At 41.6% G+C, this 18,539-nt stretch overlaps 1 protein-coding gene across 1 annotated transcript in view; it reads left to right on the forward strand.

Annotated features, from left to right (window-relative positions):
- LOC115114797 (vertebrate ancient opsin-like) overlaps positions 1 to 18,539 on the forward strand; it is a 94,686-nt gene that overhangs the window by 27,633 nt on the left and 48,514 nt on the right. Inside the window, exon 2 of the mRNA XM_029643301.2 lies at positions 288 to 616. Within this exon, the coding sequence (XP_029499161.1) occupies positions 288 to 616 (329 nt within the window). The remainder of the gene's footprint in view (positions 1 to 287; positions 617 to 18,539) is intronic.

Consider the following 18,539-nt stretch of genomic DNA (forward strand, 5'->3'; position numbering starts at 1 on the left):
TGGAATATCTCTTTGCAAAGTAATAACAACCTATATGGATGCATTACTTACCCTTCCAGGGTAAAACAGTAGGAAGCCAGCATACACTCAAGTGTGATATAATTTACTTGTGTCTGTATGAGCACTCCCACTAATGTTTCAGCATGCATTTTTTTTAAACACCCCGTAGGTAAACGTTTGTTTTAAGGCTGGAGTGTTGTGTCTGTGTTGTCTTTGACCCCCCGATGAACTCCTGTATTGACCCTGTTCTACATAGTCTGAGCGAGTGTCTGTGTTCTCGTTTCCAGGCATCGTGTCCCTCATCTCCCTGGCCGTGCTCTCCTACGAGCGCTACAGCACCATGATGGGCCCAACCAAGGCCGACTCCACCAACTACCGGAAGGTAGCCTTGGGCATTGCTTTCTCCTGGTTCTACTCCTTGGTGTGGACCCTGCCGCCGCTCTTCGGCTGGAGCCGCTACGGCCCCGAGGGGCCCGGTACCACCTGTTCCGTGGACTGGAAGGCCAAGAGTGCCAACAATGTCTCGTACATCCTCTGCCTCTTTGTTTTCTGCCTCATCATCCCCTTCCTGGTCATAGTCTACTGCTATGGTAAGCTGTTGCATGCAATCAAACAGGTGAGTAGGACAACCACACTTGTTTTCCTGAATTCATACATTTTTTCATGTTGATTTTGATTACAGTAGCTATTGCACACAACTCTGTTACAGTGCACACTACTAAATGCATGGACTACTGTTCCTTGGTCTCGGCAGTGCTGAATTGCAGTTACAGAGACATCTCCGACCTCCCCATCCTTACTAATAACAACACACACTATGGGGTATTTTTGCAGCTACTTTATTGTGGCAGTAAATATACTAGCTGTTGTAAAAACACGTGGAAATGACTAGAGATTCACGCATTAAAATATTTTTCAGCCATTATCCAAGTTCAGAAGTTAAATACGATACAATATATGGATTAAACCACAATTGTATCTAGAGTGCAGCAATGATGTATGTTACGGTACTTCCAACTTGTCTCACATTTGTATGTTCTTAAGAGCATTATTACCCCAGTAAATCATCATGAACTATGGCAGCTTTTATTTTAGTTTCCACTCTCATCTCTGACTATCAGCAGACAAGCTGTAAAGGAAGCGTTGTCACACACTGAGAGAGAGACCTCCTGGGGATCTCGCCTTGCTCTGATTTCTGAAAGCCGGTCTCAGAGCAATTTTCCAGGATTACAGCTCACTTAACTCTTTGTGCATCATGCCTTAAATGATAAACGCTCAGCGGCTCATCAACAACCATGTGGAGTGACATGAATAATGACCAAAGTTTCCATTATTTTAATAAGCAGATCCCTCCTTTCTTAATTTTTTCCTTTTCATTTTTGTCTTCTGAAGACGCATAGTAATGAAATCAGAGAAGCTGACAGCATTGAATTCCCCAATCTAATAAAGTGCTCGTCTATGGTCTGGGCCACATGAGAATAACAAAATTGATTAATCTCTTTTAAGCTGCGACAGGCTCCACCATCTGTACCTTATCAATGATAAAATGATTACTTACCTAATTTGCAATCACTGTATATAGACTTTTTGTTTTGTTTTGTTCTACTGTATTATTGACTGTATGTTTAGTTTATTCCATGTGTAACTCTGTGTTGTTGTATGTGTCGAATTGTTACGCTTTATCTTGGCCAGGTCGCAGTTGCAAATGAAAACTTGTTCTCAACTAGCCTACCTGGTTAAATAAAGGTGAAATACAAAATAAATAGCCAATCAATGTAAGGGAGGTGAGGGAGGGAAGTTTTGGATGATGCAGCTTCCCAATTGTGGGTGTTATCGTCTTTTTATTGCTGCCACTCCTTCTCTCTGTCCTTAAATAGAGAAGACTTAGGGACAGTTTTGCAGGTTTAACGACAGTGCCTTGCTTAAGTATTTATCCCCCTTGCCATTTTTCAAAAAGAAAATGCATTTACAACCTGTAATTTAAATTGATTTTATTTGGATTTCATGTAATGGACATACACAAAATAGTCCAAATTGGTGAAGTGAAATGAAAAAAATGAACTTATTTCAAAAATGTCTGAAAAACAAAAAACAAAAAAGTAGTACAGATCAGGGTTGGGTAAAAATATCCGAAACTTTGAACATCCCACGGAGCACCATTAAATCCATTATTTAAAAAATGGATAGAATATGGCACCACAACAAACCTGCCAAGAGAGGGCCTCGCACCAAAACTCACAGACCAGGCAAGGAGGGAATTAATCAGAGAGGCAACAAAGAGACCAAAGATAACCCTGAAGGAGCTGCAAAGCTTCACAGCGGAGATTGGAGTATCTGTCCATAGGACCACTTTAAGCCATACACCCCACAGAGCTGGGCTTAATGGAAGAAAGGCCAGAAAAAAAGCCATTGCCTCTTGAAGCTAGGGGGCACTATTTTTATGTTTGGAAAAATAATGTTCCCAAAGTAAACGGCCTATTTCTCAGGACCAAATGCTAGAATATGCATAATTGACAGATTATGATAGAAAACACTCTGAAGTTTCCAAAACTGTCAAAATATTGTCTGTGAGTATAACAGAACTGATATTGAAGGCGAAACCCTGAGGAAAACCCAATCAGGAAGTGCCTCTTATTTTGAAACCCTTCTGTTCCTATGCATGCCTGTCCTCCATTTAAAGGGATATCAACCAGATTCCTTTTTCTATGGCTTCCCTAATGTGTCAACAGTCTTTAGACATAGTTTCAGGCTTTTTTTTTGAAAAATGAGTGTGAAAGATCACATTGCGAAGGTGGATAGGTGGGGGTTCTCAGAGTGAGTTTTTGCGCAACTGAGTAAAGCCACCATTGTTCCTCCCGCTGTTATTGAAAAACTTACACACTCGGTTGATACATTATCGAATATACATTTTAAAAACTACCTGAGGAATGATTATAAAAAACATTTGACATGTTTCTGTGGACATTATGGAGACTATTTGGAATTTCCATCTGCGTTGTCGTGACTGCTCTTTCCTGTGGATTTCTGAACATAACGCGACAAACAAACGGAGGTATTTTGGGGTATAAAAATAATCTTTATGGAACAAAAGGAACATTTGTTGTGTAACCGGGAGTCTCGTGAGTGAAAACATCCGAAGATCATCAAAGGTAAACGGTTAATTTGATTGCTTTTCTGATTTTCGTGACCAAGCTTCCTGATGCTAAGTGTCCATAATGCTATGCTAGGCTATCGATAAACTTACACAAATGCTTGGATTGCTTTCGCTATAAAGCATAATTTCAAAATCTGAGACGACAGGTGGATTAACAAAAGGCTAAGCTGTGTTTTGCAATATTGCACTTGTGATTTCATATTGCACTTGTGACTGTTGCGCTATGCTATTCAGCGGTTGCTGAAGAAAATGATCCTGCGACAGGGTTGGGTAGCGTCAAGAAGTTAAAGAAAGAAATAAGCAAACACGTTTGGTGTTCGCCAAAAGGCACGTGGGAGATTCCCCAAACATATGGAGGAAGGTACTCTGGTCAGATGAGACTAAAATTTAGCTTTTTGGCCATCAAGGAAAATGTTATGCCTGGCACAAACCCAACACCTCTCATCACCCAGAGAATACCATCCCCACAGTGAAGCATGGTGGTGGCAGCATCATGCTGTGGGGATGTTTTTCATCGGCAGGGACTGGGAAACTGGTCAGTATTGAAGGAATGATGGATGGTGCTAAATACAGGGAAATTATGGAAAACTGTTTGTCTTCCAGAGATTTGAGACTGGGACAGAGGTTCACCTTCCAGCAGGATAATGACCCTAAGTATACTGCTAAAGCAAACTTGAATGGTTTAAGGGGAAACATTTAAATGTCTTGGAATGGCCTAGTCAAAGCCCAGACCTCAATCCAATTGAGAATCTGTGGTATGACTTAAGGATTGCTGTACATCAGCGGAACCCATCCAACTTGAAGGAGCTGGAGTAGTTTTGCCTTGAGGAATGGGAAAAAATCCCAGTGGATAGATGTGCCAAGCTTATAGAGACTTAATTGCACAAGGTGGCTCTACAAAGTATTATCTTTGGGGGGTGAATAGTTATGCACGCTCAAGTTTTCAGTTTTTTGTCTTATTTAAAAAAAAAAAAATTGCATCTTCAAAGTGGTAGGCATGTTGTGTAAATCAAATGAAACAACCCCCCCCCCCAAACATTTTTTTTTTAAATTCCAGGTTGTAAGGCAAGGAAAACTAGGAAAAATGCTAAGGGGGTGAATACTTTCACAAGCCACTGTATATAATTTATTCCATCCTAGTCAAATGTTCTCATCTGATTGCATGCAGCTCCCCTATCAAGGTGTTTTGGTACCTCCCATATGCACTACGCTTTTCGGCACACTAACTATACCACAGGTACTGTAAATGTAGCAGCCTAACGGTGTGTCCAGTCCTCTATCTATCAGGTTTCAGGTAAGACCCAAATGCAGACTGTGTTGAAGTACAATGTTTATTACAGCAACAGGGGCAGGCAAACGACAGGTCAAGGCAGGCAGGCGTCGATTATCTAGAGTCGTGGGGCAACGGTACAAGACGGCAGGCATGCTCAGGGTCAGGTCAGGCAGAGGTCGGTAATCCAGAGAAGGGGCAAAGGTACAGGACGACAGGCAGGCTCAAGGTCAGGGGCAGGTGGAGTGGTCAGGCAGACAGGTTCAGAGTCGGACAGACAAGGGTTAAAACCAGGAGGGCGAGAAAAAGAGAGAATGGGGAAAAGCAGGAGCCGAGACAAACTGCTGGTTCACTTGACAAACACGACGAACTGGTAACAGACAAACAGAGAACACTTGTATAAATACACAGGGGAAAAGGGGGAAGATAGGCGACAATCACAAGGACAGTTAAAATAGATCAAGGTGTGACACTATCCACCATTAATAGTGACAGTAGTGGGAGGTGGATCATTTGTCCAGATCTGCAATAGGCTAACTAGCAATCTTACCACACATCATTGTTGTGTGGTGCATTGGCACAGAAAACTGTTGGTGGAAAATTTGTTGCATATATTTCATACCATGTAATATCCTGTGGTACCCTTGCGTTTTCTTTCCCATACACATGCTTGTCTGTAAATACACATCTAGGGAGTATACTTGCATTTCAGAAACACATGGTTATCTGACATAAACAGTTTGCATGTTTTTAAAATGCCAATTAGTGGGACCTTTGCAAGTGATCTTGAGGAAGCTCTTGTACAGTTTGTGTGTGGGCCACAAGTGGCAGGTCTCGCTCCTTCACTCTCCGTTTCTCTCTATTTTAGCTAATCTCTCTCAATCTCTTAACCACTCTCTCTGTCGCTCTGTGTGTCTCACTCTTTCTCTTTGTCTCTCTGTGCCTTTGCATAACAATACTATCCGCATCGTTAACCTGTAGTTACGAGGCCTTGAATCAGATTATTCCGCTACTTCTTTGACTCTTGACTTTTGATTAGCAGAGGGAAAACATAGGTGCTTGATGTGCTAGGGGTTCAAATGGAAGTTTTCTAGGAAAGCTTCTGCCATTCGGAAGGAAAAGGAAAAGAAAAGAGCTACGATTTGCTGTGAAAAGCACTTTGTTAGTCAACCAGGTAAGTTCATTTTAAACCTGTTCGTGTTGCCAATACCAAAGACCCGGTCAGAGGTAAGTCACACATCGAGAGGCATTGTATACATTTATCTATCTTCAGTCACTGAAGAAAGGAACTGCATTTGTCCAAGCCTAAAAAATATGACAATTTGAGATGAGCAGGTAATGGCTGTCTCATTCAAACATTGCACAGATAACAACAGCACTCTCTACAAACCAGTGCTTTCCAACTCCGAGAGCTACCCTGTGGAAATACAGGATCCTGTGTACAGAAGTTTTCATTTTCACGTTTGTTTCTTCTTACAAAAGTGACTAGGGTTGCAAAGGGAGGTGTATTACTGGAAAGGTTAAAAATGTACCAGTAAACTACCAGAATTTTGGTAAATAGACTTTTTGTTGTTGCATGTTTAGTCATCTTTTTGGGTTCTTCAGATTATCACAGGTATCTGTAATTTTATGTAAAATATATAAGATAATAAAAATAAGATGATTTAAAAAATAATATAAACCATAAAATGTAATATACTGTTTAATATGAGGGTTTCAGCATTAAATATGTTTTTTTCCCCACACTTTTACCAGATTAGCACACATTCTATAAATCTGATCTAACAAAGTGGCACAGCGGTCTAAGGCACTACATCTCAGTGCAAGAAGCGTCACTACAATCCCTGATTCGAATCCAGGCTGTATCACATCCGGCCGTGATTGGGAGTCCCATAGGGTGGCGCACAATTGGCCCAGTGTCGTAAGGGTTTAGCCGGGGCTGGCCGTCATTGTAAATAAGAATTTGTTCTTAACTGACTTGCGTAGTTAAATAAAGGTTAAATAAATTAAAAATATGGATATTTGTGAAATCCATAATGATTTATGCATTGTAACAGGCTCACATATGGTTACTTAAGTCCGATTTGGGCATATGTGGCTGTTTTGCTGGCAATATTTAGAAGTTGTCCTTTTTCAGGATTTAGAAGAAGTGACTGCTAAATGCTGCAGTTCGATTAAGCTGGTTAGCATAGCTAGCATACAGAAATGGGTAGTGATAGTCAAAGTAGTTTTTAACTGTAATGCAGTTGATTGGTGATTATGACATGAACATGTGTTGGGGTTGACATCCATACAAGCATTATATTCAGATTTTTACCTTAACATAGTGTGAAATACACATATAAACCATTGCCTTTGGCAAATTTTTCTGGGGGGCAGTGAGGAGATTTGGGATCATTCCCCCATGCATTTCTATGGCAATTCCATTGTTTTGGTTGAGTTTGATTGACCTCTTTACCACATCTATATTGGTCAGGAAGAAATCAAAACCAGTCAAATTGGAATGAATGGCAGTTGAGGCATAATTTTACTTATGCAGGAAAATAAAAGTAAGGCATGTGATATGTCAGTATTTATAAACTGGGTGGTTCGAGAGTCTGAATGCTGATTGGCTGACAGTCGTCGTACACGTCTGTAGAACATCGCAAAAAAAATAATAATTACATTATACAATCTACTGAATACTGTACATGTACAGTATCACTGTAATTGTATAGGATCGACTACTAATTTAATCTTTACATTACGAAACCACATGACAGCAGTGACCCATTCAATTGCTGTGGAACTGGAGACTGAGGATTTTCATTATTTTGCACCTTCAAATGAGAAAATAGCGAAATGTCAGTTATTTTTCGTTTTTTAACTTCGAAAAGGAAGGGGGGTTCTACTTTATAACATATGAAATATTGGATACAATATTGAATTTGGCCTTTACTACTATAGCCCTTAAAACGCATTGAATAAGAAATTCATAAATGGCAAAAAGACAATCAAAAATATAAGATATAAGACAGCTCAGAAAATGTTTTATTTAACCCCTTATTTTTGTTGGCACAAAACTACCTCCATACTTCCATTAATTTGTATGGGGTACCTTCAGACGAGTTCTGTGACAATTGTAGCTGAAACGGTTCTGACGCTACAGACAGCAGTTGGCACATCAGCATGACTGACTTCAGACGAGTCCCGTGGGACTTGTGAGGGTCGTAGAGGAAAATGGAGAACACCATCGTGAGAGTCTTATCTTTTCATAGAGTGGTCCAATTAGTTTGTGAGAAGACCGATTTTCGGGATGTCCCATGGTCTGACAAACACCGCTGTAGCTCGGCCACCTTCCACCGTAGATGAGGAAGGCCGACGGTGGATTGAGGCGGATGCGGTGGATTGAGAAGCTGCCCATGTAAAAAATCAGATACCCTATACATTCAAAAGTATGTGGACAACTCAAAATTAGTGGGTTCGGCCATTTCAGCCACACCCGTTGCTTACAGGTGAATAAAATCAACCACACAGCCATTCAATCTCCATAGACAAACATTCGCAGTAGAATGGTCTTACTGAAGAACTCAGTGACTTTCAACGTGGCACCATCATAGGATGCCACCTTTCCAACAAGTCAGTTCATCAAGTTTCTGCCCTGCTAGAGCTGCCCCGGTCAACTGTAGGTGCTGTTATTGTGAAGTAGATATGTCTAGGAGCAACAGCGGCTCAGCCGCAAAGTGGTAGGCCACACAAGCTCACAGAACCGGACGACAGAGTGCTGAAGTGCATAGCGAGCCTACGATCACCATGCACAATGCCAAGCATTGGCTGGAGGGGTGTAAAGCTCCCCTCCATTGAACCCTGGAGCAGTGGAAGCCCGTTCGCTGGAGTGATGAATCACGCTTCACCATCTGGCAGTCCGATGGACGAATGCCAGGAGAACGGTACAAGAACAGTGCCAACTGTTACTGCTAGGCCCGTTAGTTTCAGTGAAGGGAAATCTTAACGCTACAGCATACAATAACATTCGAGACGAGTATGTGCTTCCAACTTTGTGGCGACCGTTTGGGGAAGGATCTTTCTTGTTTCAGCATGACAATGTGTGAGCTCGATGCGCAGTTTCTCTAAAAATAAATCAGATCAAGCCTGAACTGTGCGATGTACTAGGGAGTTGTAGTTTCCACCAGACCAATAATCTACATAGTTTACCGCAGAAAAAATGGTAATTAACTTAATCCATTGCATGCACGCCTACTTGTCCCATCTATGTGGATCACATATGGAGATGGAGAGAAGAGAGAACGCGTGATCAAGAGGGATAGAAGGTATCAAGGTATCTCTACCTGAAAATACATGATCTAAGTGATTGATAGTTGGTATTCAGCAGTCATAAATTATGACTTATATACTTTGAAGAACTACTAAAATAATGATTTTGTCAGACAGCACAGCATAGGCAGCAGCTCTATAGAGTCATCAAATAAAACGAATACACAACAACTGAAATATTATATATTTATTAAAGTAAAGTAATGTGAATAAATGATGGTTAATAAGTAATAAGCAAAAATGGGCAGTCACTACCATCATTGGATTTTTATTAATTGTTGTATTCTGTGTTACAGTATTCAGCCCACATAATGCATAGTGCATTTCATGTAATAATAATCTAAACTGAAATCGAAAAACATGATTATGTTTTAATAATCTAACTGAAACCGAACCAACCTCAAAAAGCACTAATCGATTAGTAGTTCTTCGTTCGTTCTTGTAGGTTCATGCTCTACAACATCCGCAGAGTACGACCCTGCCTCACACAGGAAGCAGCGCAGGTCCTAATCCAGGCACTTGTCATCTCCCGTCTGGATTACTGCAACTCGCTGTTGGCTGGGCTCCCTGCCTGTGCCATTAAACCCCTACAACTCATCCAGAACGCCGCAGCCCGTCTGGTGTTCAACCTTCCCAAGTTCTCTCACGTCACCCCGCTCCTCCGCTCTCTCCACTGGCTTCCAGTTGAAGCTCGCATCCGCTACAAGACCATGGTGCTTGCCTACGGAGCTGTGAGGGGAACGGCACCTCAGTACCTCCAGGCTCTGATCAGGCCCTACACCCAAACAAGGGCACTGCGTTCATCCACCTCTGGCCTGCTCGCCTCCCTACCACTGAGGAAGTACAGTTCCCGCTCAGCCCAGTCAAAACTGTTCGCTGCTCTGGCCCCCCAATGGTGGAACAAACTCCCTCACGACGCCAGGACAGCGGAGTCAATCACCACCTTCCGGAGACACCTGAAACCCCACCTCTTTCAGGAATACCTAGGATAGGATAAAGTAATCCTTCTCACCCCCCTTAAAAGATTTAGATGCACTATTGTAAAGTGGCTGTTCCACTGGATGTCTTAAGGTGAACGCACCAATTTGTAAGTCGCTCTGGATAAGAGCGTCTGCTAAATGACTTAAATGTAAATGTAAATGTAGTACTACTTTCCATTTAACTTTTTAAAATTGTAGACTAAACTAATGGGAACGAAAAGCAAACAAACGACTACTTCCATGGCAACGTACCAGGCCATAATCATAGATGTCATTTCCTTCCATTCTGCCGTGGCAGCGTATGACTGACACCAACCACTGAAAAATGAATCGCTCACCTCTTAGGGATGTCTTTGTTCCTGAGTGTGGAACCACCTGACATTTAACTGCCTGTGCTGCCGACCTGACATCTTATATATTTCAATTTGGCAACCCTGCAACTTTGTGACAATTATCATGTTTCCAAAGAGCGTATCACAGTAATGAAATTGGGTGTTCCATACCTGTAATCTAATTTAATGATCTTTTATCTTGGCTCTATATTTGCTCAGAGGAAATTGCCCGCATTCAAATTGACACAGGCCATCGGTTCAGTAATTTTGTCAGTGGTATCGGATTATTTTTGTGAGCACATCTGAAACCTTATATGTGGAATTGTTTGGTATAATGAACAAATTAATTTGTTGATGTATTCATTAGAGATTAGAGATACCTTCTTGTTCACCATTAATTTCATTACTCTTATAACCACATAATATATAATCCATTTGATGTTTTGATCAATGGAACTTTGTACCTCCATGATCCCCAATTGAAGAAAGTCAGAACCACTCTAAAGCTTATTGTGCCACAAGTTTGACAACAAACAAGCTCGGTTCAATGGATATTCCACATTTTTGGACTGAGGTTTCCTATGTCCTGTGAGTTTACAAAATTTGATTTCTGTAAAGCTGCCCTAATAGATTGGGAGAAACTTCAGAGGCCAATTGGATTTAGAGAATGTGCTGATGATTTAAGTTTTTACATAGGATAAACCTTTAGCTGGTGAAACTAAGTGAAACTGCAGGTTAAGAAATTCAAACCTTTTGATTATCACAATCCATGGCTATGTTCCAAAGTTAGCATGCATACCCTATACATCTCTTCATTCTGACATTTTGGAAATGAGCCAATATTCCTGATCCATATGTTCATTCTCTGAAACTCCCTTTTGGTATTTTTCTCTTCTATTTTTGATCATCACTCTCTATCTGACTCTTTCACTGTCCTTCATTCGCAATTAAAACTGTTCTCCTCTCCGTAATTGCCATTCCAACACACACTTCAGACATGTCTCATCTCCTGTCCAATTTTTGATGGTTTGGGCAACCGTTTTCTGTCGATAGGAGGCATGAAACAGTTTCACTGCTGTCAAGATGATACCACACAGCAGTTGCATTGAAATAGAGGAACATTTGACATAGACACCATACAGTAGTAGTCTTTTTTATTTTAATGATACATTTGGTGTCCAATGTTCTGAGTTGAGACAACTATTGCTATTTATTGGGCATGGCTTTGTAGTGATTAGAAGTCATTTTAACAACGACACCACCCCCTTAATTATACTTTTAAGGTGTCAATGTGATGTGTGTGTTTGATACATGTCAGTTTAATTCTTTGTTTGTGTGTTATATGTTCCCTGTGTACTACATTTCATGATGGTAAAACATTTTTGTAATAATCACCTCTTTCCTCCCTCTACATTGGTGATGACACACTCGACAGGCAAAAAACGTTAATTATGTGTTCACTTTATTGAAATACAGTTAGAGTGAATAGTGTAGAGTAAATAAGAGCACCTTTGCAGCAATAGATTGACAGACAATTATCCCTTGGCGGTGAATACCTGTCGGATTTAGTCATTTTTCCTCAATCTCTTGGTTTTTAGGTGATTATCTCTGCTTTGACACATCCAAATTGTCTGTGGCCATGATTTCACTTAGCAAGGTCTGTCACATAGGGCAGACTCATAGGGAAGGCTGAAATACTTCACACGTATTACCAAGTGTTGCTTGCTGTTAGTTACCAAAGTGGTCTGCTTTCATGATCAGTGACAGTTTTTTTTCCAACACCATTGTCTCAAGTCCGATAGCGTGACGGCCATCTGCACTGATCTGTCTAATAACTCGCAAACACTCATGGGATAGCTAAAAATAAGTCTGGCTACAAAATGCTGTCCTAACTAGTGCTGTTGCGGTGACTATCACCGCCACACCGGCAGTCATGAGTCATGACAGCAAGTAAAATTCCATGTGACCGTTGACTCAAGGTAATCTCCTTTTATGCATTTTGGACATTCTTTGGTAGTACCCAACTTGCTAATAACCATCAGGTCCTAATGGCCTGGCACTCAGGGCTATATTGTCCCTCTAACTCTGATATCAATGCAAATGTATTTGAAAATCAGATGAAACAGTTATCATCAAAACAGTATACTGCTTTTAAACTCACCTCAATGTGATGCTGTGAGGGGAACGGCACCTCAGTACCTCCAGGCTCAGATCAGGCCCTACACCCAAACAAGGGCACTGCGTTCATCCACCTCTGGCCTGCTCGCCTCCCTACCACTGAGGAAGTACAGTTCCCGCGCAGCCCAGTCAAAACTGTTCGCTGCTCTGGCCCCCCAATGGTGGAACAAACTCCCTCACGACAGCGGAGTCAATCACCACCTTCCGGAGACACCTGAAACCCCACCTCTTTCAGGAATACCTAGGATAGGATAAAGTAATCCTTCTCACCCCCCCCCCCCCCCTTAAAAGATTTAGATGCACTATTGTAAAGTGGCTGTTCCACTGGATGTCTTAAGGTGAACGCACCAATTTGTAAGTCGCTCTGGATAAGAGCGTCTGCTAAATGACTTAAATGTAAATGTAAATGATCATTTTGAAGAAAGAAGCCTGGTCCTGGGCTGTGTCGCAGCTGGCCACGACCGGGAGGCCCATGAGGCGACACACAATTGGCCCAGTGTTGTCCGGGTTAGGGGAGGGTTTGGCCGGGGTAGGCCATCATTGTAAATAAGAATTTGCTTTGAACTGACTTTCCTAGTTAAATAAAGGTTAAATAAAATAAATAAATTAAATTGTACCAGTGGTGTAGTGGTGCTTGAAGAAGTAGGTATACTATAATTTTGCCCCAAAAAATGCAAGAGGCCCTTCCAGGCGAAGGAAAGGCTGTGTAAAAAATTATATTACAAACAGTGACATACACTTTGAATGACTTATATGATAAATCCCATATTGGTCTTTCAGTCAGGCCAAACCAAGTTGCACTGTGCAGTAGGCTAATGGTAGGCCTACTATTACTACTAACATTTAAGTCTGAAATTCACAGGTTTCAGGTTTTCATTCTCAGTTATACTTTTATTTTTTATTTTTTTACAGAATATGACAAAAATGTATGTTCTAATTCCATAACAATGCTTAACCCACATCAGGAGACCACTTTTGAGAGTATTTACCCTTTAATTCAAATGTGTAGGCACCTAGCACTGTTGTTTGATTGAAGGTGTTTCTGAATTGATGCAAATAATCATGATATCATTCTGACAGGTAGGCATAGTCGACTTTGTATGTACAGTAGTTAACATTTAATAGAGAAGAATTTTGGAAAATCCTTTCCATCTACCAGAAGACTGTTAGGCCAATCATTAGCATCGCTATATTTTTTCCTGTTCCTAAATTGTTTGAAACCTTGATGTTTCGCTTCATTTTATGAGCCATGTGTTAACTTTCTACAAAGTAGCCTTTAGAAAAAATCCCACCATAGAATCTCGGAGACAATTATTATAATAAAGACTTACTCATATGCGTTCTCTTGTTCTATTAGTTTTCTTTCAACTTTCTTTATTGTCTAGCAACCAAATGGCATTATCCTATTCATATTAGCAGCCCATGATAGTTGTTGCTTCTTTAAATCCCCCCTCTTCCTAACTGATATTTCCATCTCTTTCCATGAAACCGCTTGATTTTAGAAAGGTGTTTTCCCGCAAATTGCATTTTGGAACATTCACGTGTAGGCCTACCTCAGTGTGTACATTTCTGCCCCTAAAATGTGAAGAAATAATAGTTTGTCAACATTTTAAGCTAAACATTACTATCTGTTCCATCAGCCCTATTAATTGATACGGCATATACCTCCGCTACACTACTTTGATACTTATCAGTGAGTATAGGCAATACCCACTTAAAAATAAGTGCGTAGCCTACAGGGCTTACCTACAGTATGTATACCCTCCACTACTCCACTGATTGTGTCTTATACAATACATAGCCTACCGCATTTTGCACATTACGCATGGCAGAAAAACATACAATAAAACTGACTTAAGATGTCTTTGGTACATAGGCTAATTGGTCTATTATCACTTGCTTTCCCAAATTTAGTACGGGGTAGCTGCAGAAACAGGGTTCGAGAGCCCATGTCTTACAGAGTTTTAGCGAAATAAGTGTTCTTATATTTATTTTTTCAGCTGCTCATATTAAGCACAGCTCTGCTATAAAATCGAAGTAGCCTCCAGGCAAAATTTAAGAAGAAAAAACGGACTAGCGGGAAAGCATGCCTCCATTCGCTATTCGAGTGCATACAGGTGATGTCTTTTTTACCCTGCCCCTGTTCCTGCCCATTTGATAATAGAAACTCATTTCATATACGCTACATTAATAAAAGTATGTGGACACCTGCTCGTCATTCCCACCCTTTGCTGCTATAACAACCTCCACTCTTCTGGGAAGGCTTTCCATTTGATGTAGGAACATTAGTGAGGTTGGGTGTTTAGGCCTGGCTCGCTGTTGGAGTTCATCCCAAAGATGTTAGATGGGGTTGAGGTCAGGGCTCTGTGTAGGCCAGTCAAGTTCTTCCACACAGATCTCAACAAACCATATCTATATGGATCTTGCTTCATGCACATGGGCAATGTTATGATGAAACAAGAAAGGACCTTCCCCAAACTGTTACCACAAAGTTGGAAACATTGAATTGTCTAGAATGTTATTGTATGCTGTTATTGTATGCTGCAGCGTTAAGATTTCCCTTCACTGGAACTGAGGGTCCTAGCCCGGACCATTATTCCTCCTCCACCAAACTTTACAGTTTACAATATTTATTGGTGCAGGTAGCATTCTCCTGGCATGCGCCAAACTCAGATTCGTCCTTCGAACTGCCAGATGGTGAAGTGTGATTCATTACTACAGAGAACGCGTTTCCACTACTCTAGAGTCTAATGGAGGCGAGCTGTACACCACTCCAGCCGACACTCGGCATTGTGCATGGTGATCTTAGGCTTGTGTGTAACTGCTCGGCCATGGAAACCCATTTCATGAAGCCCCCGATGAAGAGTTATTGTGCTGACATTGCTTCCAGAGGCAATTTTGGAACTCGGTAGTGAGTGTTGCAACCGAGGACATACGATCTTTCCGCTCTACGCGTCTCAGCACTGCGTGGCCTACCACTTTGCAGCTGAGCCGTTATTGCTCCTAGATTTTCCACTTCACAATAACAGGACTTACAGTTGATCAGGGCAGCTCTAGCAGGGCTGAAATTTGATGAACTGACTGGTTGGAAAGGTGGCATCCTATGACAGTGCCACGTCGAAAGTCACTGAGCTCTTCAGTGAGGCCATTCTACTGCCAATGTTTGTTTATGGAGATTGCATGGCTGTGTGGTCAATTTTGTATACCTATCAGCAATGGGTGTGGCAGAAATAACCCATTCCACTCATTTGAAGGAGTGTCATACTTTGGATATATAGTGTATAAGTAAAGACAAGATTTAATTGAGAATAGTCTGATGGGTGAAAATAGGATCACTTGATGAGAGAACAGCTGTGCAGCCTGAGGCAAGGAACAGAGCGCAAGCTTTTTTGTGACTTTCTCAAAATTATCAATAGCCTGTAGTCGCATCATGCAACCCATATATGTTTGATTTCTAAGACATTATAAGGTTTGTATAATTCACAACTAAAGTTGCCAAATAACTCTTATCTAGGGTACAGGGCCTGTTTCAAATAATCACTTTCAGCTCAACATAGCCACTTCATATGCGTACTCGCTCCGGAATGTGAAAAACTTATCAAGCTAAGTTCAATTATATTCTTCTTACCATAAAATCATATAATTTTAAATAATGGCACCGTACTTATCTTGTCAGCTAAATGAACAAGCAGCCTAGAGCATAGCCAGATAACATACAGTAGGCCAACTCATATTCTGTTCTTCAGAAATACATTTTCTTCATATCATAATGTTTCTTTAGACATGACTAAAATGAACAATGGATTTATTGTGATGGTGTATGTTAAATTGATTTATTAGACTCTTTTGAATGTAGCTGTTCCAAAGGTGCGCCTCAGTGGCTTGTATGCAGCTTGTATGCGTGGAGGCCTGGAGATGCTAAACGTATTTATGTTAATTAACCCTCAACTGCCGAGAGACCAGCAGACTTTTGCATGACAATAGCCGTCTGACAAAATGTAGTGGCTGCCACAGCCCTAGTCCTAACATTCAAACATGTTACCAAGGTGACATCATCCATTGAACCCCCTTTCATCCTCAAAAGAGTCAGAGTTAATCTTATCAAAAACTATAAACCTGTAGCTAATATTGATGTATTTTCTTCATGAGCAAGCCTTCACTACTTAATTCTACATCTAGCGAATGTGTTTTGTGGTGGTAGAATCAGTATTTATGACATTTGAAAAATGTGCACGGACATTTGCTAGTTAAGGAGTAAGTGTCTGCTTGCTGGCTGAACCAGTCTCAAATCAATCCATATTAAATGAAAGGCAGAGATGCTAACAACACCAGTACACACACTCAATGCTGAATACTCTCTCTAGTTAGCTAACTAGCTAGTGTAGTCAAGTTCTAGCTAATGTACAAATTTGTTGTCTTGACATCTGTTCTTCCGTGATTAGTGCTGCGAGTTCTACAGCACAGCTGACAGCTCTCTGCATAGTTATCACTTTGACCAATTGTTACAAAGTAGCCAGCTGGCACCGTGTTAACTTTTCAGAATCAGATACATGCTGATTTCTGAGAACAGTCCCATAACTTTGATGCTTTACCACGTTGGTGACTTTGGGAGTATCTCCCAAAGTTAAAGAGGTGAATGAGCTTTGGGGTAAGTAAGGTGACAGTTCTGAGGCAGGATAAGGAGGAGCTGAGAGAGAAACTGGCAACGGTCGAGAGCATCATAAGGAGAGAGGTAGCTGACATCAGGGAAGATCTACAAAGGGAGTTGTCATAGAATTGCTACAACACAGACATCACCATCCACACTCTAAGAAAACAACTGGAGCAACCCTCACTACCACACCCTCACATCCCCTCATGAACAGTACCACTGCTTCTCATAGTGAACCTCCGGAACTCACACACTCAGCCCAAGAGGTAAGTAGCTAGACCCAGTACAACTCCTCCTCCCACACCAGCACATTCCCCTCGTCAGATAGGTCTGGCCAGACCTGCCCAAGATCATCCCAGCCCCAGAGCACCAGTGCTAGCGGAGCCATGCTGGGACCCTCAGGAGAGAGGAAGACAACGAAAGGCCACCTGTGTTTCCCATCCCAGTCCATCCAAAGAACGTCACACCAGACACCACATCCCAGAACAGCAGCACACAGGCAGAAGACCTTATGGCCTTCATTTTATATGTCCAATGGGACATTTCTCATAGAGAAACTGCTAGACCTTGGCATGTCAGTCAGAAAGCTATGGTGCCCAACAACAACAAGTGTCTGTCAAGCAACAAATGAAATTGGGCCAAACATATTATAATTCACACAGGTACTAATGATTTGATGGTAATGATAAGACATGGAGCTCCTGCAATGCAGCAAGTGGCAGCTAGAGTTGTAGAGAGATTTCCTAACACCAAAATCACTATGTCTACCCTGTTACCACATTGCGATGTGCCCTTCCACATTATTCAAGGCAAATAATGCTGAGATGTCTAGAGTTCTGTGCACTCTTGGACAATGTTTACCTAGCGTACCACCATGACATTTACCACCCGCTGATGTGCAACCTAGTACACTTGAACAAACAGGGTTTCTAGGTGTTTGCTAGGAAACTGAATGAAACCCCCCCCCCCCCCAAAAAAAAAAACAGGAACTCTGCCATACATCCTCCAAGATCACAACCACCAGCTCCCACCTAGAGAGATCAGCTCCACCCTGCACCATCAGGCCCCTTCCAGGCCCCTTCCACCCTGTACCATCAGGCCCCTTCCACCCTGCACCATCAGGCCCCTTCCCCTTCCCACCCCACTACCCCCCATGCTTACAGGACGACACCCCAATCAGAATAGACCAACAATCCAGCAACACAGCTATGGAGAAGTGGCACAAAGAATAGAGCACCCTGCTGCAGCCGAGCTAACAAGGCCTGAAATGTACTTTTTGGTCCACCAGCCACTTAGACCAACTTTTCTGCCTGTGCGCAGCGCTTCTAAAAAGTAATTTTTCACCCAGCTCTTCACATGCCAGGCAGTGCTACAGCACAAGGTGGGATAGGATTCATAGTTATTTTACTTTGTGTGATTAATTTACCAGCTATGAAAGAAAACGGCAGAAATACTTTGAAAACAGCTACTGCAGCATACTATAAATGTGATCATACTTGACCATTTTTATTCACAACTGCGAGTGAAATGCTCACACTGTGCAGCCCAGCTGTCCACCCGCCAACATGTATGGTGAAATAGGCATCTTACCCGCCAATGCCAAAATCTACCTGCATTTGGCAGGCGGCGATTGTTAATTTTAGGCCATGCGAGCTAAAAT

The sequence above is a fragment of the Oncorhynchus nerka genome, linkage group LG9b (assembly GCF_034236695.1).
Source record: "Oncorhynchus nerka isolate Pitt River linkage group LG9b, Oner_Uvic_2.0, whole genome shotgun sequence".
Taxonomy (NCBI): Eukaryota; Metazoa; Chordata; class Actinopteri; order Salmoniformes; family Salmonidae; genus Oncorhynchus; species Oncorhynchus nerka.